At 40.8% G+C, this 27,314-nt stretch overlaps 1 protein-coding gene across 1 annotated transcript in view; it reads right to left on the bottom strand.

Moving 5' to 3' along the window:
• Window positions 1-27,314, bottom strand: part of NWD2 (NACHT and WD repeat domain containing 2) — a 204,411-nt gene that overhangs the window by 108,037 nt on the left and 69,060 nt on the right. The window contains exon 2 of the mRNA XM_065907053.1: window positions 14,057-14,145. Within this exon, the coding sequence (XP_065763125.1) occupies window positions 14,057-14,145 (89 nt within the window). The remainder of the gene's footprint in view (window positions 1-14,056; window positions 14,146-27,314) is intronic.

Genomic DNA, 27,314 nt, shown 5'->3' with positions numbered 1-27,314 from the left:
CCTTTAGGATGGACTGGTTGGATCTCCTTGCAGTCCAAGGGACTCTCAAGAGTCTTCTCCAATACCACAGTTCAAAAGCATCAATTTTTTGGTGCCCAGCTTTCTTCACAGTCCAACTCTCACATCCATACACGACCACTGGGAAAACCATAGCCTTGACTAGACAGACCTTTGTTGGCAAAGTAATGTCTCTGCTTTTTAATATGCTATCTAGGTTGGTCATAACTTTCCTTCCAAGGAGTAAGCGTCTTTTAATTTCATGGCTGTAGTCACCATCCGCAGTGATTTTGGAGCTCAAAAAAATAAAGTCTGACACGGTTTCTACTGTCTCCCCATTTACTTCCCATGAGGTGATGGGACCAGATGCCATGATCTTAGTTTTCTGAATGTTGAGCTTTAAGCCAACTTTTTTGCTCTCCTCTTTAACTTTCATCAAGAGGCTTTTCAGTTCCTCTTCACTCTCTGCCATAAGGGTGGTGTCATCTGCATATCTGAGGTTATTGATATTTCTCCCAGCAATCTTGATTCCAGCTTGTGCTTCCTCCAGCCCAGCGTTTCTCATGATGTACTCTGCACAGAAGTTAAATAAGCAGGGTAACAATATACAGCCTTGACGTACTCCTTTTCCTATTGGAATCAGTCTGTTGTTCCACATCCAGTTCTAACTGTTGCTTCCTGACCTGCATACAGGTTTCTCAAGAGGCAGGTCAGGTGGTCTGGTATTCCCATCTCTTTCAGAATTTTCCACAGCTTATTGTGATCCACACAGTCGAAGGCTTTGGTGTAGTCAATAAAGCAGAAACAGATGTTTTTCTGGAACTCTCTTGCTTTTTCGATGATCCAGTGGATATTTGCAATTTGCTCTCTGGTTCCTCTGCCTTTTCTAAATCCAGCCTGAACATCTGGAAGTTCTCGGTTCATGTATTGCTGAAGCCTGGCTTGGAGAATTTTGAGCATTACTTTACTAGTGTGTGAGATGAGTGCAAATGTGAGGTAGTTTGAGCATTCTTTGGGATTGCCTTTCTTAGGGATTGGAATGAAAACTGACCTTTTCCTGTCCTGTGGCCACTGTTGAGTTTTCCAAATTTGCTGGCATATTGAGTGCAGCACTTTCACAGCGTCATCTTTCAGGATTTGAAATAGCTCAACTGGAATCCCATCACATCCACTAGACATAGGAATAGGCAGAAATATTATCCCTATTTTGTAAAAAAGGCTGAGGCATAGAGAAGTAACTTGCTCAGAATCACAGCGGTAGCAAGCAGCAGATGTGGGGTTTGAACCAGGGCTGTTAACATTGTTTTACAGCACCTTCCACGCTTACGCTCCCGATCACCTGAAGACAGAATCTAGAGTCTGCGACCTGATTTGTGAGATCCTGCATGACCTCGTGGACTGTAGCCGGCCAGGCTCCTCTGTCCATGGGGATTCTCCTCCAGCTTCACCTTATCCCATGTTCTCACTCATGGGTCATGTGCCAGCTGTATGTATACTCCTCACACACATTTGTGCAACATGTGTATACACGAGTACACATTTATATATGCACACAGACTTACATATATACAGGTATAAATTATATACCTAAACATTTATATAAATTTTCATGAATATATAAGAGGCTTTTTGGTACACTCATTAAGAACACGGACCCTAGGGCCAAATAGCAGTGATTCAAATTCTGACTCTGCCACTAAGTAGCTGTGGGATATCTAATAGTTACGTACTTTCTATATTTCTAAGTGTCTTTATCTAATAAAATGCAAAGATAGAATTTACCTCCTAGGCTCCTAGGAAAGGTTAAACAAGTTAATATACATATACTGCACTTGGAATAAGTGCCTGGCAGCCAGCGAGTGCTACATAAAGTTCCTCCCCGAATTTGCTTATGAAAATATGTTCCTTTCACCTGAAACGGTCTTCTTTCTAACCTGGCCATCTACCCAGCCTTCAGAACTTGGCATAGACTGGTACCAGTTCCTCAGCGGGCCTTCCAGTGCCTCTAGGTTCCACGAGGCATCCCCATCCTGCGTGCCCAGAGTTCTGTGCATTTCATCTGCAGCAAGCACCACCCCGGTCAGCACTGTGATGACTGCAAACTCCCTGAGGGCTGGGACTCATGTGTTTCCAACACGAGAGTATCCACTGCACGCACAACTCGGCCTAGGCAGAGCAGAGGCTCAATAAATGTCCGTGAATAAATGAGTGAAGCCCATGGGACCCAAGTGCATTAACCTGCCCTGGGGTGTGGGGTAGACGTTACGAGGAAGACAGACAGGAGTCTGGACCTGAGGGATACGGGCACAGGAGATTGTTCTTCAGAGAGGGTATCCAGAGGCACCTCTAGATAGAGCAGCAAAGACAGAAAGGTGACGGGGCCTGCCCATATAGACAGAAGGTCGAGGCATGGTAATTTTGGGAGCTGAGAGGAAACAAGATTGGGCCGAAGAAACACTTGGCTTTGTGGATAAGAAAACTTGGCTTCAGTTACTTTGTCAGTCGTTTATAACTGATTATTGACAGAGCAGACCTCTTAAATGGATGTTTTTTAACTGTGCCAAGACTTGTTAAAAGGTCTTCTCTCCTTTCTACAAGAAATAGAAAATGATGGAAAGAAACAGCTACCTTGTGTTCAGAGTTTGAGAAGGACTTCATGGTGATTGGACCCGATTGGGATACTTAAGTGTCACCTGCAAATGGGGATCTCTCATTCTGTTTATTGAGGGACTAATCCTCTGGGGTGATTTCCAGAGTTTGTGTTAAGGGACAGTCACAATTTAGCAGAATTACATGTTCAGCATAGTATAGCTCCTCCAATAAATTCTGGAGTTTCCCACAATGCCACTGCTCTACAGAAGATCAGCTATGCGCACAAAGGAGGAACAAAAATACTGTCTTGGGAAGTCAGGCCTGAGAATCCTAGAGGAGCCATTCCATACTGCAGAAATGTTGAGCCAGTATTTTAAAATTCAGCTGGAGCAAGGAAGGTCAATGGTGACATAATGCTTTTCTTCCCTTTTATCACCTCTACTATATACTAATCTTCCTTTCCCCCTTTTTATAAACTGGCTCATGGATGGAAGCAGGATGATGTAACCTGCTTATAAGACTTTTACAGAATAGCAATCTTGGTAAGACCTGCCGAGGCTTTGACACACAGAACCAAAATGCGAAGCAAGCTAGACAAATTGAAGTGCTGGCCTGAGTGAAATGATGTGTGATTCAATAAGGGGAGACGCATTTCACTTTAGAAAGAAGCACACAGTTGATTAATGGAAAATGGAAAAGGAGTGATTAGTTGACAATGTGGAGAAAAGACCAAGGGCATGACAACACATCCTGTCAATTACAAAGCCAATGATGTATTTTGGCAACTCAGGAAGCAAAATGCATTTTGAGATTCCTGAGCAGGCAGACAGTCGGGAGGAAAAAATGAATATAGAGGAGACTGGGCTCAAATGAACATGAGGGTGGTGGTGGTGGAAGAAGATGCAATAGAGGAAAAGCATGTCAAGACAACCGATGATGAACCTTCAGTGTGAGACTAAGGAGCTGATTGGTTCAGTAGCTATGAGTAAGGTCAAACTAATATAAGACGTAATTTCAGTGACCTGTGTACATCTTGGATGCACACAGAGAATATATCTTCTTTATTTGTCTAAAGTTGGTTTGGTCTGCTGCCTAAGTCTCTATCCTCTGGTTATCAGGATAAAATGAGCTTCAGTTCTATTCAGTTTAAACCCTAGTCTGAATTGATATTTCCAAGGACTCTTTACTAAGTGCTTATTCTTTTTTGAATCAAGATACTGACTCTTGAAAAAACTGCAGCTTCCCCATCCCCTCCTTATTTTCCTAAGATGATGTCTGGGTGGCCTCATATCCTGAAGGGGAAAAATAGATCGCTAGGGCGTAGTCCCAGGTGATGGCCATTGCGGGCAGCATGGCTGGTTGGGGCAGCTGTAACCTAGGGACTGGCCTTTCCCTCTCAGATTGCTCAGAGCCTGGTACTGCTCTGCAGCCAACCACAGCCACCCTGCCCTGCTGGGGATGCGAAGTCCAGGCCTTGAGCCCACCCCCCGTCCAGTGTTTCCATCCTAGGAGAGGTGTGGTCCTCTCTCCCTGTCCTCGAGAATAACGGTAGCTCTTACCTCAGCATATGTGATACACAGTAATTGAGGGTAGCTTGAGAAGGCAGATCTCATGGTCTCTTGTGGCCATGGCCATCAGGTGGCCACATCTGGGTCTGCTGGCAGAGGTAGGGGCAGAGCGGGGACTGCTGTGAGGCCAACTCTTTCCAGAGTCCTCAGCAGAGAGCAGACGCAAGCTGTTCTCTTTGATCTCACCCACCTCCCCTTTTCTGAATCCCAACTCCGAGAAAGGGGATGGGCGAGCAAGTCTACTGAACTCTGCCCCTCTGTCTCCGTCATGGTTTCCCTGGAGACCACATCAGGTGGGTCCTAGCTCTGCCTGACTGACAAGCTGGGCCTTCTTCTCTACACAGCAGATCTGCAGGGTCAGAATCCTCAGTGCTGACTGATATGCTAGAGAAGTATTTTAAGGAATTTAGCGCTATCTTCTCACATGCTAATAGTGTGACTTCCAAGGTTTTTGTCTGGCTGCATAAACCTTTCTTGTGTACAAGACATATTTCTTGAATATTCTTCCCATTCACATTCCTTCTGCACCACACACCATGTACCACCCCTCAGACAGATGTCTTGATGAAAGGCCTTTTACCTTATTAAAAAAAGGCAAAAGAAAAATGCATGTGAATAATTTCATTAAGCTAGGTTCTTAATCAGGAGAAAGACTTAAAAGATGGAAAAAAGAAAAAAGAACATTGGTTAAGTGCTTTCCACATGCCAGGCTGTGTTCTTTCACTGAATTCTCGTAGCAATCCTGGAAGATAAATACTATCCCATTCACTTTCCAGAGGGGTCAGCTGTGTGTCAAAGTGATCAAACAATTTTCCCAGAGCCACAGGATAGATAATTTGCAGACTCAGAATTTGAATCCTAGTCTTTCTAACAGAAAAACATATGCTGTTTCCAGTGTATCCCATAAATTATGTAAAGTGTTATATCCTACTGAATATAAAGCATCACCAGTAGTAGGCTGCTCTAATATTGTACATTCCACTAGAAAAGAAATGCACTGTCAATCACACCATGACACACTATTTGTAAGACAAATACTAATTTCTGAGATGAAAAAACATGCATCTTAGAATGAATGAAATCTGGTAAATGCAGTTCATAGAAGATTATTTGAGTAGCTGCTGTGCTGTGTACAGTCTGGACCAGAACACAAGAACACCTAGGGTAAGGAAAGATCAAGAAAATGCTACCATAGACATTAAGCTATCAAGATATGGAAGCCTGAGTAAAGACAGCCTTGTGAAATCAAAAGACAAGGCAAACTTCAAGGAAACACTATTTCCAGTGAATCAAGGGGTACAGCTATTTGGATCTAGGTTGTAAAGGGTGTAGAATGAACTGTAAGCCAAGATTTAAAAGTCTAGAAGACTGAGGAATGGTAACAACTGGGAAACTGGGAAAAGGGAGAAAGATGAGTTCCATTTTTGATACTTTAACATCAAAAAACAATTCAGTTCCGTTAAGTTGCTCAGTTGTGTCTGAATATGTGACCCCATGGACTGCAGCACTCCAGGCTTCCCTGTCCATCACCAACTCCCAGAGCTTGCTCAAACTCATGTCCATCGAGTCAGTGATGCCATCCAACCATCTCATACTCTGTCATCCCCTTCTCCTCTTGCCTTCAATCTTTCCCAGCATCAGGGTCTTTTCTGACTCTAAGCAGAGTCAGTTCATTGCTTCAGGTGGCCTAAGTATTGGAGCTTCAACTTTGGCATCAGACCTTCCAATGACTATTCAGGACTGATTTCCTTTAGGATTGACTGGTTTGATCTCCTTGCAGTTCAAGGGACTCTCAAGAGTCTTCTCCAACACCATAGTCAGTCCAAAAGCATCAATTCTTCAGTGCTCAGCTTTCTTTACGGTCCAACTCTCACATCCATACATGACCACTGGAAAAACCATAGCTTTGACTAGATGGACCTTTGTTGGCAAAGTAATGTCTCTGCTTTTTAATATGCTTCCTAGGTTGGTCATAGCTTTTCTTCCAAGGAGCAAGTGTTTTTTAATTTCATGGCTGCAGTCACCATCTGCAGTGATTTTGGAGCCCCCCAAAATAAAGTCAGCTACTGCTTCCCCAATCTATTTGCCATAAAGTGATGGCACAGGATGCCATGATCTTGGTTTTTTGACTGTTGAGCTTTAAGCCAGCTTTTTCCACTCTCCTCTTTCCCTTTCATCAAGAGTGGGAAAAAGCTGGCTCTTTTTCCACTCTCCTCTTTCCCTTTCCTCTTCACTCTCTGCCATAAGGGTGGTGTCATCTGAGTATCTGAGGTTATTGATATTTCTCCCAGCAATCTTGATTCCAGCTTGTGCTTCCTCCAGCCCAGTGTTTCTCATGATGTACTCTGCATATAAGTTAAGTAATCAGGGTGACAATATGCAGCCTTGACGTACTCCTTTCCCAATTTGGAACCAGTCTGTTGTTCCACGTCTGATTCTAAAGGTTGCTTCTTGACCTGCATACAGATTTCTCAGGAGGTAGGTAAGGTGGTCTCATATTCCCATCTCTTTAAGAATTTTCCACAGTTTGTTGTGATCCACACAGTCAAAGGCTTTAGCATAGTCAGTGAAGAGGAAGCATATGTAATTACCTTCATGTAACTCTAGAGAGGAGCGGGCAGAGATGCTGACATGGGGCTCACTCACACAAGCAGCAGCTTAAGAAGATGACATCTAACCGGGGGTCTAGAGATGAAAAAAGGCAGATAGGTCCGGACCTGTGCTGCCAAAGGAAATATGAAGAGATGGAACCTCAAGCAAAGAAGAGAAAACTCTAGACCAAAGGGGCCTCAGGAAGCACCCTCACCAAGGATGAGCACTGGTCCCTCTGGTGTCTTCAAGCAGCACCACAGTGTCGACAGTGCGGAGGGCACCTGGGGCGGAGGGCAGGTTTGGCAAGGTCTTCCTGCTGCCTGGAGCTTCAGAGTTCACTCACACTTCCCCACACACTCGGAACTCAACACTTGCCTGCCCAGAGAAGGAAAAGGACTGGGCCCGCACAGGAGTTCCTGCTCTGAGACCAAGGGGTTATAGATGATTGCAAGAGTTTTCGGGAAATGTAAAAAAAAATCTATATTAAGCAACACTGATAAAGGTAACAAATGGCCCTTATCAAGACAAGGACTGTTCATCTGACACTGGGAAATAAGCATTTCCATCACCTTCCTCTTTTAGTTTCAAGTAAAGTTTAAGTCTTAAGATAGCAGGCACATGAACTGCTTGAGCATAAGTTTTAGTCTGTTGCCTCATTTAGTTACTGAGTCCCATTCCACAGCATATTTGACAGCTACATTAACTATTTCAGATTATGCACCTGTAGAAAGTTGCTCACCCTCCGGTTCTATAAGAATTAAGTCCTTAGCCCCTGGAGTCACTGACCTTTAACACACCCTGAAAGGAGACTGGAGCCCTCGGAATTCTGGGTAAGCTGGTGGGATAGGCCTTCATATAAATTTTATGAACCTGGATTTTTGCATCTTTCCATACTTAGAAAAGCACTAAAGTCATTAATTAAGATACCTGTTCCTGGTGACCAGAAGCAACCTTCTGCTGAGATGCATGGTTTATTGCATGCTCATTACTTTGCCAAAATCACATACGTACCCATCTCCCCCTTACCTCTTGGAACAGTTTCTCAGAGCTCTCTGAGAGGCTGTCTCCTGGGCTACAGTCCACAGTAAGACACCAAAATACATGATTCATAGCTTTTCCACTGTGTGTGTGTGTTTTGTTGTTGTTGACATAGTCTACTAATGCAGTGTCCAAAAGTGATCAAATATAAGCTCCTAATGTAACTAGTGAAAAATTATTTCCTGAATCATCATCTGGATTTTTTTTAAACATGTTCAAATGAATTCCCATCCCCACTGCAGCTCCTCTAATGAAGTCTCTCCATCACCTGCAGCAGGACACATCTCTGGGCAGTAAGGCTCTCCTCCCTGTTAGAATGGCCTCACCCTGACCACTCCTCCTAGAACTTCACAGACTCGCATGGAAGCCACTGACCACATATGACTGCTGAGCACCTGAAATGTGGCCAGTCTGAATCAGGATGTGTTATGAGTATAAAATATACGCTGGACTTTGAAAGCTTAGTGTGAAAAAAGGATATAGGGTAACTCAGTAATTTTTATGTTGCTTATATGTTGAAATGATGCTTTGGATATAAAATGACTTAAATAAAATACATTCTTAAGATTTTTGTTTCCTTTTACTTTTTAAAATGTAGTTGGAAAATCTAATTGCACTTGTGACTTGCACCTGTGACTCCCATTATATTTCTTTTGCACAGCAGTGGTCAAGACTCTCACCTTCTTGGTCTTATTAATTTAATCAATAAGTTCACTGTAATTGACATTTATTATGTATATATGAACTAGGGTCTCTAAAAAAGACTGGTGATAAAAAAAAAAAAGGCTGGTGATAAAATGATATACATAATATGCCTTCTGACCTCAAGGAACTTACAGTTAGTGGGGAAAAAAACATTTTAAAAGCAATTAAAACAATATGACACATGCTATCAAAGTAGAAAATTTTCTAGTCATTGGCATGGGGGACAATTTAAGGGCACACCACACAGAGGGCCCAGTGGGTCTGGAGATTCAGGGGAATAAAAAGAATCCATCTGGGAAACTGAACATAGATTGTGGTTACTGAGTCACTAAGTCGTGTCTGACTCTTCCCCATCCCATGGACTGTAGCGCGCCAGACTACTCTGTCCATGGGATTTCTCAGGCAAGAATACTGGAGTGGGTTGCCATTTCCTTCTCCAAGGGAGCTTCCCGACCCAGGGAACAAGCCCATGCCTCCTGCATTGCAGGCGGATTCTTTAACAGTGAGCCACCAGAGAAGCCCACAAATGTAGATTATAAAGGCTAAAGCAGGCTGCCTGTGGAGGAGGGGACACACAGGACTCGGTAGTGGACGGGGGTGGGAATGGGGGAAATGGAGAAGAGAACTGCACATTCCAGGCCGAGAAGGACAACATGTGTCCTGTGGATGAGAGAGTCAATTTGTACTTCAGAGATACCGCAGCAGGAACAGGATGGAGGAGGTCCGGGGACGGAGGGGCTGATGCTGGGAAGGAGGAGGAGGAGATGAAGGTAAACAGGCCAGCAGGATCTACTGCACAGTCAAGATGACAGTAACATAGTCCAGGACAGACGGCACAGACTGAGGAAATATTTAGGAGGAAGATCTGGGGTATTTGGGATTTAGTGGATGCTAAAGTGAAGAAGAGGAAATAGGGTCACTAAGATGAAGTGAAGTGGAAGTTGTTCAGTCATGTCCAACTCTTTGTGACCATAAATTTCCGTATGATCTGCCTTTGATGTCATCTCCTACAATCATTTCCCTTACTTAACTCTACTCTATTACCACTTGGCTTCTTCAACAAGACCAGAATGTTCTGAACACATTCTCATCCAAAACCCCTTTTCTGGTTGCCTATGCCTGGGATTTTCCTTCCAAAACATCTGCATGATTTTCTCTATCACTTTCTGGAGATATCCGCTCAAAGGCTATCTTATGACTGAGTCCTTCTCTGACCACCCAGTATTCCCTACCTCCCTTTATCATGCTTTACTTTTTTTTTTTTGTACCTATGGTTAATTCATGTTGATGTATGACAGAAATCAAACCAATATTATAAACCAATCATCAATTAAAAATAAATAAATATTTAAAAATAAATTTTTCTTCCTTATATATCATGCATCACTTCTTGCTGCTTTCAAGAATTTTTTCCTCCAAATTTGGGAATTTATATTCCATTATTTCTTCAGATACACTCACAGTTGCATTCTCTTTCTCTCTTCTTGTGAGTCTCTGATGACAGGAACACTATATTTTATAATAGACCCTGGTGCTGGGAAAGATTGAAGGCAGGACTAGAAGGGGACAACAGAGGATGAGATGGTTGAATGGCATCACTGACTCAATGGACATGAGTTTGAGCAAGCTCCAGGAGATGGTGAAGGACAGGGAAGCCTGGTGTGCTGCAGTCCATGGGGTTGTGAAGAGTTGGACATGACTGAGTGACTGAACAACAAGTACCTGAAGGTCTGTTCTTTTTTTTCCAGTCTTTGTGAATATTAGTCAGTTTTTATTGTTCCATATTCAATTTCACTTTTTCAGTTTCTTGTCTTCTCTATTCTGGTTTTGAGGCCATCCAGTGGTTTTATTCTGGTTTTTGTATTTTCAATTTTTAAATTTCTATTTGAGCTATACTATTCTGTTTCTATTCTTTTTTTTTTTTTTTAATATTATTTTATTAGTTGGAGGCCAATCACTTCACAACATTTCAGTGGGTTTTGTCATACATTGACATGAATCAGCCATACAGTTACACTGGGAGGACCCTGAGGAGTCGGGTGGAGAGGGAGGTGGGAGGGGGGATCGGGATGGGGAATACGTGTAACTGCATGCTTTACTTTTTTAAAAAAGAATTTATTCAATAAAATGCATCTATTACCACTGGAATTTACCATTTATTGTCTGCCTCTCTCAAAAATATTCGAAGCTCCACAGAAAGAGGGTCTGATGATTTCTTCCTGTGCTCCCAGCACTTGGAATGTTGTCTGGCATGTTGTTGATGGTCAACAAACACTTCTCAAATGAACCAGATGAACGACTGGGGGTTATGCACAGGGTTTTAGGGGATCAGGGTATGTGGCGTAAGCAGAGAGGAAGAGGGCTATCAGAGAATAATTCTTTAAGCAGGTAATGGTTGGGCTGGGACTTCACTCATTCAAGACATTGTTCTGGGGTGTTACTATGTGCCAGGTATTATTCGAGGATCAGGAAATGTAGCTGTCATGAAGACAGACAAGTTTCTGTACTTGTGGAACAATCTTGAGAGAAAGATTGTTGCTTGCTTCTTGAAGCAAGAAAGCCAATACATGAGTGAACAAGGAAAATATCCAACACTGAACATGCTATGCAAAGAACTAAAACAGGACGACATAAAAGAGAGCGCACCCAGGGGCTTATTTAAATTGAGTCATCACAGAAGCATCTCTAGGAAATGACATTTCAGCAGAGACTTGAACAATAGTAGGAAAGCACCCATGTGAAGATGAAGCAGTAAGTATTCCTACAGAGAGAAGAGCCAGTGCAAAATCCTTATATGGGAATAGGCTTCAAGTGTTCAAGAAACCAAATGGAAAGACACACTGTTGCAGAGAAGTGGGCAAGAACAAGACGGGCATGACTTACGGTGAGGCAGGAAGACTCTCCACGAGTAGGATTTAGGGGGTGAGGCAGGGGAAGTGCCAGAAGAAAAGCACTGCAGGCAGTGAGAACAGCAAAGGCAAGAAGGTGTGAAATAGACTGGTATGTCTGAGTAATTCTAGGAAATACATTTCTCCTGGGTCCAATGCACAGAGATGGAATTCAGAACATGGTACAGGTAAACTTTTTTTCCCCATGAAGCTTCTGGCACATTCCGCTGCAGTTGGAAAAGAGAACCATTTCTTTATGGTTCCAAGAACCATACACAGCGAGCCCAACACAGCCTCAGGGAGATCTGTAGTCAACCTATAAGGAAAGGCTATGCTAAGAGGTATATTCTTAGATTCAGATATTATGTATTTGAGCTTAGAAGCTTGGAAGGTAAAAAGCAAAGACAACCTCAGATTTGTAAGCTGTCACAACCCATTTTAGATAGTGAAGGACGAAAAAGTGAAAGTGAAAGTCGTTCAGTCTTGTTTGCCTCTTTGTGACCCCATGAACTGCATAGGCCATGGAATTCTCCAGACCAGAATGCTGGAGTGGGTAGTCTTTCTGTTCTCCAGGGGATCTTCCCAACCCAGGGATCGAACCCAGGTCTCCCTCATTGCAGGTGGATTCTTTACCAGATGAGCCACAAGGGAAACCTAAGAATGCTGGAGTGGGTAGCCTATCCCTTCTCCAGGGGATCTTCCCGACCCAGGAATCAAACCGGGGTCTCCTGCATTGCAGGCAGATTCTTTACCAACTGAGTTATGAGGGAAGCCTGTGAAGGACAAGGGGGTGGGTTAACTCACTCGCAGTCAAGAGCTGGGAGTCAATTCCATGTCACACTTTACCCAATGCTGTTTCCCCTGCTGTGAGCCTCTCATCAATGGATTCAATATACTTGCCTGGAATGATCCTTGCCATTAATTTCTTCTAGGGACCTTGCCTTCTACATTTTTCCTTTGGCTTTATTTGTCTTCTCCTGTACCTGCTTATAATTTAGAAAATTTGTATGTTTTCCCCTTCAGCTAATTCTGATCAATTTCATGTTTTATGGCAGCTGTTCTTCAGCTCAACCTTCTACTAACAGAAGTGATGAAAACCCAAATAAACTCAAAGATGGGATTAATATACTGAGACATATTATGCTAACTTAATCCCCAAGGAATATCTTAGTCTTTGGAAACTTTAACATATCTTCTTCTTTTTTTTTTTTTTTTTAAACAGTCGAGACCCTGTTATCGGTAGAACCAGAGTCCTTGTATAAAGTAGTGCTGATTTCACAACAAGGAATCTAGGTTCATAGCGTTTCAAGTAAACTGACTTACGAGTAACTCTTCAATATTTGTGTCATATTAACTTGCTGCTGATGGACACTAAGCATTAAGATTAAAGCCATTTTGAAGCTATTATTTTATACATCATATTAGAAGGCATTATGAGGTATACCAAGATGAAATATTTACAGCTGACTCTTGAATAACCCAGGTTTTAACTGCATGGGTCCACTTATGTGTGGCTTTGTTTAGCTAGTAAGTTCTATAGTATGAAATGATCCACGGTTGGCTGAACCTGCAGGTATGGAGCGAGGGTAGACGCAGAGGGGCTGAGCATGCAGAGGCTGGCTGTAAAGTTACGCGTGGATTTTCAGCTCCGCAGAGGGTCAGCACCTCCAACCCCTGCACTGCTCAAGGGCCAACTGTATTCAGGAAGAAACGAATGAAGGGTGAAATTTTCTTCCATTAACAATAGCACATTTTGTACTCATACTACAAACCTCTGGTCCATACTCCTTACTTAACAATGTAAGCATGTAGTTCAGATAGCAGCTAAGATGTTCACTGTGAATGAGGCTAACAAATTCTCACTACATAATGCTATCTGTTGCAGGAGACATTTACTTCAAAAAATTTTGGATGTCCAGGATAGGACCAATGTCTCCTAGTACTTCTCTATTAGATGGCCAAATTGATGGTGTCTACAATGCCATGTTTATGAATTTCAGCAATGATGTGCACAGTTACAGCCTCTTGAAATGCTGACGATATTTTTTATTGGTAAATGGTAAATTCTGAAATGCTTGGGAAAAAGGACATTTGACAATGTGAATAAAAGCTAAAAGGTGAAAAGGAAGGCAAGGACTAGTCAAGATGCTAAAAAGAAGTGAGAGAACTGATCCCAATTTGTACTTTTTTTTTCTTTTCTTTTCTTTTTTTTGGCTGTGCTGCACAGCTTGCAGGATCTTAGTTCCCTGACCAGGGAATAAACTTGTACCCTCGGCAGTGAAAGCATGGTGCTCTGACCACTGGGCTGCCAGCCAAGTCCCAGTTCCAATTTTTAGATGCACAACATTTCTAGAGAGGCCAGTGTGAAGGCAGGTGCTCTGCAACCTTTGCCTTTTCATGTTAGTGGAGGTCAGCAACAAAGCAAATAAACATGGTTCAAAGAAAAACATGAGGCAATAACGAGTAGGGTCCAAGAAGCAGAGAGTAAAAGTGCAAAACCTCAAAAATGACGAAGTATTTTACTTCTATTTTCCAGTGTTTCTTTTCATCCATGCTTAAAGAAATGACATTTTCCATAGCCTAAAACTTGTCTTTTATAACACCTAAGTTGTGACAAGAAACAAACTTTAGTTGTTCAGCTGATAAAGTTAAATGTGAAATTAACATCAGAGTTACCTGAAACTCTAATCCATAGTTCTCTCTGCAGAATTCTCTCAGTTTAGGGTACACGTTTTCCTTTAGAGCCTGTCTTTCTGCTCCCGTGTCTGTGGTAGAAAAGCAAACACAGAGAAAGTGAGTTATGTCCACGTATGCAAAAGAAAGCAGAAAAAAAGAAAGCTTACAAATAAACACGAATATAATCAAGCTGGGGTGCTACACTGTGAAATGATGGGATATTTATCCACTGGAGGGGACTTGTTCTTCGCAGAGCAGGGGGAGCCAAGGTACCTCTACCAGGCCTACAGGACGGATGGGAGCCCCCTGGTGAGTTCTGTGGGTGCTGGCAGAGCTGAGAATTCACAGCTGATTCTCTAGACCCGTGGAGACCCTCACATCGATCTCTTAATAGCCACACCACACTTTCAAAGAGGTAAAAGGAAAAATCATAGGGCTACCGGGTGTATCTCCATTGAGTATAAATGTTTCAGCACACACACACATATTAGTTACTGATTTCCCAAAACATCTAGACTCTGTCATTTCCTAAAGCATTTAGAAACAATAGCCTCTGTGCAATCAGCACAATAACGAGGAGGGACAAACCATAGGAGTTAACACGTAAAAACTAGCAGATTCCACACGTGGTGTTTGGAAACTAGCCAGTGGTTCAGGAGTGATGCCTTTCACTCTGGCCTTAGGGGCCTGTTATATCAGAGAGGGGACCGCTTTACATGTGCCACCGTGTGTGAAAGCTTCAAAATAAAGTATTTAAAAATGATCTATGTCATTAAAAATACAAGAAGAAACAGAGAACCTGAAACCAGAAGAACCACAAAATATGTATGTGTTTAATGTTGAATGTTCTGCACAGAAACGGATTCTAGATTCCATCTGTGCTGGACGATGCTCCATATCAGTGATGATGCTGTAAGATGCTTACAGCAAAGACAGACTTGCCCTCTCCAAGTAGCTTCAGACGGAGATGAGAATCAGAGCTTTTCAAAATTAGGTTAATGTGTGATCCCATGAAAGGGACCATTTGCTAAATGTACCTCAATCCCAGCCATAACCATGAAACATCTGCATGCCACGTTTATAACCGAGAAACCAATTTAAAAGACTGTCCTTGCTGTTCTCCGCCACATCTGTGCATACAAACTCAACCATATGCCACATTGACCTACTCTACTTTCCTACTGTTCTCAAGCCTGTTTTGAGAGGCAACCAACCAGTCTTGAGAGTCTGAGATGCAGCGGCAGCTCAACAGAGCGACAGGAACCAGTGTTACAAGGGAACCAAAGATTCTATACAAGGTCTTTGAGATTACCCTGTGAGCCAAACAAGCAGGGCCTTCTCCCACCACGGATCCAACATGGACCTGAGTCCACAGGATGAGCGGGAGGACCACGCTTGAGGAGGGCACACCTGAACAGTGACCAGGCGCTTACGGCACCAGGGGGGCGGGCGACTGGGCTTTCACGTGATTGATATAATCTTGGCGTCACATGCCCATCCTCCTTCACCCTGTGTTAAGGGTTGAAACTCTGCAGTAAAACTGATAATATTCAATCTCTCTAAAAGGCTACAGATGTTCAAAAGCCAGATAACCAAAAGTCACTTTAAAAATGAAGTATTACCCGATGTGGAATCTGGGAGTATATTAAATAAAGATTACTGGTAAGATATTCCAAAAAAAAATCTGTATCCTAATAATACATGAAAAAATTATGAAATGAGGAGCAGAAATCTGCTTCTTCAAAATGTTATTACTGTAAATTTTATTCCTGGGTACTGAGACCTAAATGTGTCTTAGTAAGAAGACTAAGGCAGAAACCCAGTATCTAATTACTAACATTCAGTGAGTGCTTACTGTAGACTAGTATTTCTATGTGCATTTTCTTAGTCACTCTGTCAACAACCTATGAAATAGGTAAGATTACTAGTCCATTTTTATATAAGAGAAAACAAATATAAAGCAGTTAAGAGACATGCTTGAAATCATATGACCACTAAGTTGGAAAACTTGGATTTGAATCTAGAGAGCTAAATGTCACACTTTGCTCTAGCCATGGAAAATATGTAACTGTGCAAAGAATATTTGAAAATGACAAGTGCAATAACTTCCCTGAATGATTAAGGGATGTCAAAATCCTAATACTTATGAAACAAAAAATCTGAGTTACCGACTTCTCTTCACCTCTGATGCAAGCCAAGCTCATCTCTCCGTTGAACCTTATCTTGCTGTTTCCATACTTGCCTCCATCCATCTATTCTCCACAAAGCAGTCAGCTCAATCTTGCAAGAACAAATCTGATCACATCACTCTGTCATTTCAAATCCTCCAGCATCTCTTCATGGAACTTGAGATGAAATCCTCACTCCTTACCTTGAACGTCCTTCTCCCTCCCTCAGCTCATTTCTTACCAATTGTCTAGTTCACATCACTCCAGCAGCACTGGTGTTCATTTGGTTTCTGGATTACATTTTCACTCGTGACCTTTGCTCTAGCCATGACTTCCTCCTGGAATGCTCAATCCCATGATCATCTCATGGCATCTCCTGTCAGTCAAGTGTCAGCTTTAATGCCACCTCCTCAGAGAGGTCTCCCCCGAGCCCTCCAGCTACAGAAGCCCTCTCTGTCACACCACCTTCAAATTCTCTGCACATCACACATCACTGTTGGTGACAGCTGTTCACCATCTGTCTCCCCCACCTGCCTCATGAGTTCAATGGGACTCAGAGCCTTTTTCTGTCTCTTCTGCTGCTGCATCTCCAGTGACTAGAATCACTCAGTTGAGGAAGCAGTAAATGGAAAAAAAAATCCACAAAAGGATGAGCGATAAAACTGAGCTGACAGACAATGCTTCTCTGAAATTACCTCCAGAAACAGAAAGGCTTCATACATTACAATGTGTCACTGGTTGGATACAGAATCAACACTGTGAAATTCTGGGAAGTAAATGATAGGGTTTAGAAAGTTGGCTTCATGAAGTAAGTGAATGAACTAAAATACTGATGTCTTTCCTGGTTTCTGTGTTTCTGGAAAAATACTAATATTTTATCAAATTATGTTGAATGTTTCTAAAAATGTGAGGGAAGCGTATGATAGACATTCAGTGTTATTACTTATAGTACAAAAGTGACTCAGATTTCCTATATTTGTATTAATACAGGATGAATGGCCCTGGAAATGGAAAAGTAATTAAAATAGAATGGATTCATTATGTTGGGTGATAGATAAGCTGGCTTAATTATACAAAAAACCTGATTCATACTGACAGCAAATCCGGATGGTTAGCAATTAAAAAAACACTAGAATGTCACGGACAGGAAAAATTAAGTCACAGAATGTTGCCCATATAAAGGGACCTTTTAAAAGAGCGTAGATCAAGACAAGGTATGTAATCATTTATTCTTCACCATCACTGTGTCCACTTGTATCTGACCACCTTTGAAAAGATGCGTAACACTTTAGTAGCACTATAGAGTTGCTTTCTGAATAATTCCTCTCTGATTTCAGAATTAATGATGGTCTCTGTGCAGTATCTGAATTACCAGCAGGAGGAAGACGAGTTGAGGGAGAATTACCAGTCAATATCATTATCCTATTTCATGCAGGGTTTAGACTAATTCCAAGTTTTTATTAAAAATAAGAGTGCCAAAATGACCACGTTGGATTGGAACTTCTTACCGCCCCCACTCCCCCACACTTAAGGTCATGGACCTTAGGTGAGGTCATTTCCCTCTTGGCAGCTCAGAAAACTTATTTGGGATCTACCTGCAGCTGTCATTCCAGCCGGGTTTCCCAAGTTTCCCTACACCTCTTCCTGCCTGGATCCTCCCCCTTTTCCTGGCCCCTTAGCCAGTAATACACTGTACATCCCATCTGACTTCTGTCATCTGGGTTGATTTCCTGTTTGGTGGCCTCCCAGAGGCTGCCTCATCTTCATGTCCTCCAAGGCTTCTGTGCCCAATCAGTCACCCTTACTGTCCCTCATTTCAATGTCACTAAACCCTGTCAATTTCATCATAACTGTCTCCTGAATCTGGCTATGCTTTTTTTCTAATCTCTATGTTTGTACTCATCATCTCAACTCTAAGCATCCAAAAGTCTCCAGTCTCATTGATCTGTTACTTGTCTCTCCTCATTGCAGTCTTATGATCCACAGAACTGCTGGAGATAAATGCCAAGACAAAACAAAAGTGAAAGCTAATTTGATCACTAAAAGCCTTGACTGGCATCTGTTGGCCTAGAGGATGAAGGCCCGAATGTTCAGCAGATGTAAATGTATCTCTGACCTAAGCTTCATCTTCTACCTCTCTTTACCATGCACCCTCCAGAGTATTTTTCAGGTATTACCTGAACCTTGTCTTTACACACACTGCTCTCCATGCTCAGAATTCCCTATCTGCTGCATCCCATTGTTTGGCAGACTCAGACCCTCCTGAGTCCCAATCAAAAGCACCACAATTTGTGAACTCTCACTGGTTAGAGACAAGCATGTCCTGGTCACCTCACAGAACTTTGCTCATCCCTATATGACACCATGCATTATGCTTTATTAGAATATTTGCAATTTATTTTTAGTCTGTCTCCCCCATTAAACTTGTGAATTCATGAAAGGCAGAGACATCCTCATACATCTTTATATCACAGAAAATAGAGGAGACCCCAGCACATAGCTAGGACTCAATAAATGAAAGAGAAAATAGATGCTATTATAATTAAAACATTAATTAAACTCAAAGAATTATTTTATTTCCATAAAGTTAACATAAATGAAAATTCAACTTTATCTTAAATTACGAGTTGATTAAGTTAATAGCATTAACAGCAATGTGTGAATCTGGAGTGATGTCACAAAATAATGACAAAGTATGACATAATAAGGAGTTTACGTAGCAAATACTCTTCCTAATTAGCAATAATAAAACTGGAAAAAATTATCAAAAGAAGCACTTTAATGTAAACTAACCAAAGACCAAGGGCATAAAACAAATTGGGAAGTGATTATTAATCAAAAGCAAATGAACTTCGGATAAGAACAGTGGGAGTCTATGAGATTCTGGCCTGGGGTTTCTCCCATTCCTCCTTAACCACTCCCACTCTTCGACCCCATGTCAGAGAGGGCCAAGCTGGGAACTTCAGCATCTTCATTGCCATGGAAGGCTCACCTGATTCGCAGCTGAGCATGGGAAAACTCCATGCCCATGAGCGCTGATAGCAGCAGCAGTAGTCTCAGAAGCAGACAAATGGGGAAGCCCAGTGGCTCCGCTAGCCTTGGCTTCACTCACATTTTACAAGGAAATGAACGAAATTAACAGCCATAAGACAGTCTTGATAAGCTCTCTGAAAATTCCTGGCTGAAGAAGCCTACCCACAGACATAGAAGATCAAAACCTATCTGCATGCTTCAGGCTGACTTTGAGCCTCATACATGGAGCATGGAAACATGAGAAGGCCTGGTGGAAAAGTAAAAGCTGGGACAGACTAAGATGCTCTGCAAAACTTGGCATGTTTTGCACGTAATAAAATGGAAATCCATGTCAAAAGTTAAGAAATGCAACTAAAGCAATGGCTAGAGAGAAAGCTATACCTTTAAACACCTACAGTAGAAATGAAAGGTCTCAAACCGGTTACCTTAAGAAACTAGAAAAAGATGAAAGAAAGAAGACATACATATGGCCTATAGGCACAGAAAAAGATGCTCAACATCACTGATGATTAGGGAAATGCAAAAAAGAACCACAATGAAATGGTACCTCACACCTGTCGGAATGGCTATTACCAGAAAGACAACAAAATAATTGCTGGCAAGGATGTAAAGAAAGGGGAACACTTCTGCACTGTTGGGGTGAATGTCAATTGGTGCAGCCGCTAAGGAAAACCCTATGGAGATTCCTCAGAGAATGAAAAATAGAACTAGTATGTGATCCAGCAATTCCACGACTGGGTATTTATCCAAAAAAACACTATTTGGAAAAGATATATGCACCCCTATGTTCACTGACACATTATTTATAACATCTAAGATATGAATGTGACCTAATGTCCATTCATAGATGAATGGATAAAGAAGATGTGGTATAGATATATACAACGGAAAATTACTCAGCCATAAAAAAAGAATGAAATCTTGCCATCTGCAACAATATGGATGGATCTACAGGGTATTACACTAAGTGAAACAAGTCAGATAGAGACAAATACTATGTGATTTCACTTATATATGGAATCTAAAAGACAAAACAAATGAATAAACACAACACATCAGAAACAGTTAAAGATACCAGGAACAAACAGGTGATTACCAGAGGAGATGGGATGGCGGGGCAGGGGGGAGAAATAGTTGACCGAGATTAAGAGGTACAAATTTCCAGCTACAAAATAAATGAGTCATGAGTATGAAGTATACAGAGTGAGGAATATGGTTAATAAGTAAATATCTCTGTGGTGACATACCACAACTAGACATTGTGGTGATCACTCTCAGATGTACAGAAAAAAAAAACACTATGGTATAATAAGAACTGACAGTGTTGTAGGTCAATTATATTTCAAAAACAAACACAAAGAAATTCACAGAAAAAGAGATCAGATTTGTGGTTAGCAGAGAAGGGGTAGATGGAGGTGGTAGGTGAAGGTAGTCCAAAGTGCTACAGACTCCAAGACAGAGAAGTACTGGAGATGTAATGTACAACATGATAAAGATATTCAACACTGTTGTATGTTATATATAAAAATTGAGAGTAAATCCTTCAGCACATGCACAAAAATAGTTTTCAGTCTCTATCTCTGTATCTATATGAGATGACGGATATTCACTAAACTTAACTATAGTAATTATTTCATGATATAAATAAAATCATTATGCTGTATACCTTAAACTTATACTGTGCTGTACTGTTAATTTTATGTCAATAAAACTAGAAGAAAAAAAAACAAACTTGAAAGAGAACAAATTTAATCCAAAACAAACTGAAGGAGGAAAATACAGAGTCAAAATCAATGAAATAGAAAATAGGGGGAAAAAATCCCATATAACCAATAAAGTCAAAGGTTAGCTGTCTGAATGAGTAGTACAATTTACAAACTTCTAGTTAGGTTGATTAGAAAAAAGGAGAAGATAAATTATCATAATTTGGAATGAAATATAACATATAGATGCTCCAGAAATTTAAAAAAGTTCTAAGGGCAAAAAATTATGTACAATAACTTTATTTCTAATAAATCAGAAAACCTGGTTGAAATGACCAAATTCTACAAGCAGAAATTCTTGAAACTGACTCAAGGAAAAGAAAATATGAAGAGATCTAAAACAAATTAAACAATCTGAATCAGTTATTAAAAATCTTCCCAAAGAAAATCACCAGCCCAGAGAATTTAACTGATAAATTATAACAACATGTAAAGAAATACTCCCTTACACTTTCAGAAAATAGAGTAGAAGGAACACTTCAACTTATTCTTTAAGTCTGTATCATCCTAAACCCCAAACCAGATGTTTGCCAAAATCTAATACCCATTCAGGATACAAACTCAGCCACGGAGAACAGAAAGGCATTTCTTGATCCTGATAAAGGCTACCTACACAGAACCTTAACAATTAGCACTATGCTTCACAACTTAAGACTGAATATTTTCCAGTTATGATCAGGAACACATTACCACTTCTATTTAACATTTAACTGGAGGTTGTAATCAGTGTAGTGAAGAAAAAATGAAAAATTAAGGCACCTAGCATGCTGCAGTCCATGGGGTCACAAAAAGTCAGACACGACTGAGCAACTGAACTGAACTGAGATTGAAAAGTTATTTTCAGACGACATGGTCTTGTATGTAGAAAATCCTGAGAAATTCAGAGAAAAATCATAACAACTAATAAACGATTTCAACAAGGTCACTGGATAGACTACAACAGTGCTTCTTTATATTCACAACAAACAATTCAGAAATGAAACAAAAACTGCATTTATAGTAGCATTAAAATAATAAAACACTGAACAAAATTTAACAAAAACAATGCAAGACACACATCGTAAAGTGTAAGACTTGCTGAGAGGAAGCTCTAAAAGGAGAGAGACATTTCACGTTTATGGATGGGAAGGCTCAATAGCACTAGAACGGCAAACCTCACCAATTCCAGGCTTGAGATTCTCGAAAGCGATCTACAGACCCGACACAGTCCCTATCAAAATCCCAGCATATTTTGCAATTATGCTGTCAGTGCCATTACTTAAATGAAGTTTTAAAGCAGACCCTAGTCAATCTTGCTCATTATTCAATTTAAGTATATCAATTGGTATCAAACAGGGAAGACAGAGGGGCTGAGCGTGGTTCTAGAACCAAACTCCCCGTGTCTGAATCCCAGCTCCTTCACCTGCTAGCTGTGGGATCTCAGCAGCTTGTTAAGTCTCATTTTTTTCATTTGTCATATGGAATGAAAATTACTAGTTATCAAGCTTATGAGGTTGTTGTCAAGATTAGGATGGAATCTTTCAACACACCTGGCATGTGGTAAATGCTCAATAATCGCTGCAATTATTCTAGCAAATAATTTGGGGAATCAAAGATTAAAGCATCTTTTTTTACTTATGACAATTTTCAGCACTAAAAGATTAATAGTAAAGTAGCTACAACAGTCATGATCTTGTCCCACGTTGCGTTTCTTAAAAAAATGGTTAAATTGTCAAGATATTTTTCAAAGCTTTAGGGGAAGCCATAGTTAAAATGTAATTTAAAAAATATCACCAGCTAACCCAAATACTCTTAAGAGTTCCCAGTAGGACTTCAATAACTGTACTAAAATTAGGAAAAGAGGGTAAACTACAAAGGCTAACAACGTTGGGCTTGTTTCTGCTAATACTGAGGAAAAGAAACCTGCACAAACACAACACTAAGACAACCCAAATATGGCACACAGTATGTAAAAATCTATCTTTTAAAACACGTCACATACTTTGAATAAAACCAAGCAATGCCCAAGACACAGTGAAAGCAGTAATCTCAGGAAATAAGGATTCTTCAAGGCCAGCTTTTGGCTATTTCCCACTAAATCCTGGTGACCTCGAGTGTTGATTTTTGTCTTCTGTGGGTCAGGGTACACTGGACACAAAACACAGAGCCCCAAAGTGATGAGTCTGCCAGGAAATCCATGGGAAAGGCCATGACCTCAAAGAGTCAAGATCTTCAGTGTGACAGTCGATCAGAAATAACTTCATCACCAAGAAAATGCGCCACCATACCATCTGCACTTGGCAGAGAAAACAACCTCCTTGATTTCTGTAATTACGAGCTTGGCCTCTTGTAGATCAGCAGTGCAATTAAGCTTATTTAAAGTCTGGCAAATATCGAGCCTATAGTTTAAAATGGTTTTGCATTTTATTTATTAAAAATGTGTATGATGTTGAAACTTTGCCTTTATATATATATCTCACATCTTTTCTATCCGTTTATCTATTGATGGGTGTTTGGTTTGCTTTCATATCTTGCTTACTGTAAATAATGCTGCAGTGGGTACAGGGCTACATAGATCTTTTCTAATTGTTGTTTTCACTTTCTTTGGATACAACAGCCAGGAGTGAAATTTCTGGATCATAAGATTGTTCCATTTTTAATTTTTTGAGGAAATTCCATACTGTTTTCCCTAGTGGCTGCAGTAATTTATATAACCACCAACAGTGCACAAGAGTTCCCTTTCCTTCACATCCTCACCAACACTTGTTGTCTTTTTGATAATAGCCATTCTGACAGGTATGAGGTGATATCTCATTGTGGTTTTGTTTTGTATTTCTGTGATGATTAGTGATGTTAAATATCTTTTCATGTGTCTGTTGTCCATCTGTATTTCTTCTTTGGAAAAATGTCTATTTAGTTCCTCTTCCCATTTTCAATCAGATTGTTTTTTGATGTTGAGTTGTGTGAGTATTTTGTAGATTTTGGATATAAACCCCTTATCAGTTATTGTTGATAAATATCTTTTCCCGTTTAGTAAGCAGCCTTTTCACTTTGTTGATGGCTTCCTTTACTGTGTGAAAGATTTTTTGCTTGATGTACTCTCATTTATTTCTGCTTTTGTTTCACTTGACTAAGGCAACATATTAAAAAAAATTACTAAGATCGGTGTCAAAGAATTACTGCCTATATTTTCTTCTACATGCTTTATGGTTTCAGGTCTTACAATCAAGCCTTTAATATGTGTTGAATTTATTTTTATGTATGGTGTAAGAGAGTAGTCCAGTTCAATTCTTTTGCACGTAGCTGGTCCAGTTTTCCTAACACCATTTATTGAAGAGGATGTCTTTTACCAACTGTACATTCTTCGCTTCTGTGCTATAGATTAATTGCCCATATAAATGTTGGTTCATTTCTGGGCTCTCTATTCTGTGCCTTATTTCTTTAGAAAGAAATTCTAGAGGATTTATTTCAAGTTGACAAAAATTTGAGATGCAAGAAGTATTAGTATGCAAATAAACTAGTAAATATATAGCTAAGCCTAAAAATAAATTAGTTGCTATGTCAAACTAAAAATCTTCAGCATAGCAAAGAAAAACATCAAGAAAAGAGAGAGGGTATTTGCAAATCATATACCCAATAAGGGGTTAATCTCCAAACTATACAAAGAACTCGTATGGCTCAACCAACAAAAGAACAAACGATTCAACTGAAAAATGGGCAGAGGATCTAAACAGACATTTTTCTAAAGAAGACATACAGATGGCCAACAGGCACATGAAAAGATGCTCAACATCACTAATCATCAGGGAAATGAAAATCAAAACCACAGTGAGTTACCATCTCACACCTGTCAGAATGGCTTTTGTCAAAATGATAATTACAAGCAGTGGTGAGAATGTGTAGAAAAAAGAAACTTCATGCCCTGTGGGTGGGAATGTAAACTGGTATCGCCACTAGGGAAAACAATATGAAAGTCTCAAAGAATCAAAAACAGAACTACCATGTGACCCAGCAATTCCACTTCTGGGTATATAAAGGAAACAACAGACTGTTATATACATGAAACTAATAATGCCGTATGTCAATTACAGCGGCTCAGTGGGTAAAGAATCTGCCTGCGATGCAGGAGATGCAGGTAGATGGGAGTTTGAGCCCCGGGTCGGGAAGATCCCCTGCAGGAGGGCAAGGAAACCCACTCCAGTATTCTCGCCTGGAGAAGCCCACAGACCGAGAAGCCTGGAAGACTACAGTCCATGGGTTTGCAAAGAGTCGGACGCGACGGAACATGCACCTTCTCCCCAAGGCTGCCACCCTGTTCCATCCACCCCACACTGAGGAGCAGCCAGCCACCTGCAGTCCCCTGGTGGGGACCCAGAAAACAGCCCCGGAGAAGCACAGATGTGACAGGCTAGCAGTACATACTGACGGCACATCCATCCACAGATGAAACTAGCATGATGAGAAATAACATCTCAGTTCCTTATGCTTTCCGGAGAATAATGGTGTTCTGAGTGTCTTTATTCTCTGTTCATTCTGCTTGTTAATATTTCTAAGGTCACCATGCAACTAGATATTAATGTTACCGCCATGCATACTATTGAATGATATTAAATACTTCTTCGTGTTTTACTATAATATTTTTCCTTTCAAAAACAGTTCTTTTTATTACAAAGTGAAACATAGTAAGTGAAGTTACTGCAAAATTGCTAACTGGAATTTTCGATTTCTTTTAAATTTTGAGAGCAAATTTCTTCAAATTAGCATAATTAATCTTTAATTATTCTCTTCCTTTCATGTTAAAGTCTATTTAAATAACACTCAGTAAGAACTATAAGTGGCATCTCAGATCTCCTCATTCAAATATAACTGGAATTTCACACTCTACTAGTATGACCTCATTCACATATAGTTCTCAACAAGTGCCTGCCACATTCAAATTTATTGGCTGCTATCGTGTTTCTTCCAAATAAAAGACACATAAGGCACATCCCTGCCCCAGCATTCACAGTATACTGGGGCCAGAGAGCAGTCAGCTAAGAACGGGATTCCCAGTAAGGCATAGCAAATTCTAGAACAGAAGGATAAGCAAAATGCTACTGGGGCAGAAAGATAGGAGTAATTAATTTGTCTAATATCAGGGAAAGTTTATCAGAGAAGATGACAATTAAGACCTGAAATATAGATAAAATTTTTCTTAGGTAGAAAGGAAGAAATACCTTCTAGAAGAGTAGCAGCATGAAGAAAATAAGGAAAGTTTACAAAGCATGTGATGTGTCAGAGGAGCATCACGTAGTGTAGTTTGTTGTGCAATGTATGGGTGGTGGTTTTTGTTTAGTTGCTAAGTTGTATACAACTCTTGGGACCCATAAACTGTAGCCCACGAGGCTCCTCTGTCCACGGGATTTCCCAGGCAAGAATACTGGCATGGATTGCCATTTCTTTCTCCAGGGAATCTTCCCGACCTAGGAACTGAACCCAGCTCTTCTGTATTGCAGGCAGATTCTACAGGGGTTACATATAATTAGTCTATAAATTATTAGTATTTTTCTGTTTCTTTGTGTGCTGGGAGCTTGGGGGGGGCGGGTAACAGCAATTCTTTCTTTTCATCAAACGGGAAAGCAAAGAATACATATGGAGGAATATACAGAACCAAAGCAATTCCTCATCCTCTTCAGTCAACTACAGGAAAAACACTTTCATATTATGTCTACAATGCAGCTGTCACTTTCTGACAGACGTTTCCCTGCACCTGGCTGACCTGTCTGTCTGTAGAGTAATTCGTCAGTCAGTCCGTCCTCCATCTGTCCAGACTCTACTGTGTACCCAACACTCAGCTGGGTGTCCGGGGATCAAAGGAAACTCTGCCCGGCCCCCAGTGCCAAGAAACCTGCTTTAGATAAAGAGTCAAAACTAAGGTACCTGTAGAAAACAGAAAATTGTTCCATATCAAACTGAATGGAACACATTCTATACACCAGGCTAATTTATAGCCCCAAACTGGGGAAAGGTTTTAGAAAAGCTATGACTTGAAAATGAGTAGAATTCAGAAAAGGAGTAGGGTAGAAAAGAGAGCTTTCCTGATGCAGACCTGGAACTTATTACAGAAAGAGGCCGGAGTCTGAGAACAAAACTTCCTAACGGGACAGGGAAACAAGTTATGGTACTGGGACCAACTTACTGAGGGTCCTGAAAATGAGGAGTCTGGACCTGATGAAGTATCTGCTGACATGATACATGTGATCTTATGGGGGGGGGGGGTACAAAGGGAAACACTCCCTACTGGCAGATCTGACAAAAAGGAAATGGGGACAGGGA

This window comes from Muntiacus reevesi, chromosome 16, assembly GCF_963930625.1.
Source record: "Muntiacus reevesi chromosome 16, mMunRee1.1, whole genome shotgun sequence".
Lineage (NCBI taxonomy): Eukaryota > Metazoa > Chordata > Mammalia > Artiodactyla > Cervidae > Muntiacus > Muntiacus reevesi.
Note: the sequence above shows the minus strand (reverse complement) of the source record. Positions and strands in the feature narration are given on the sequence as shown.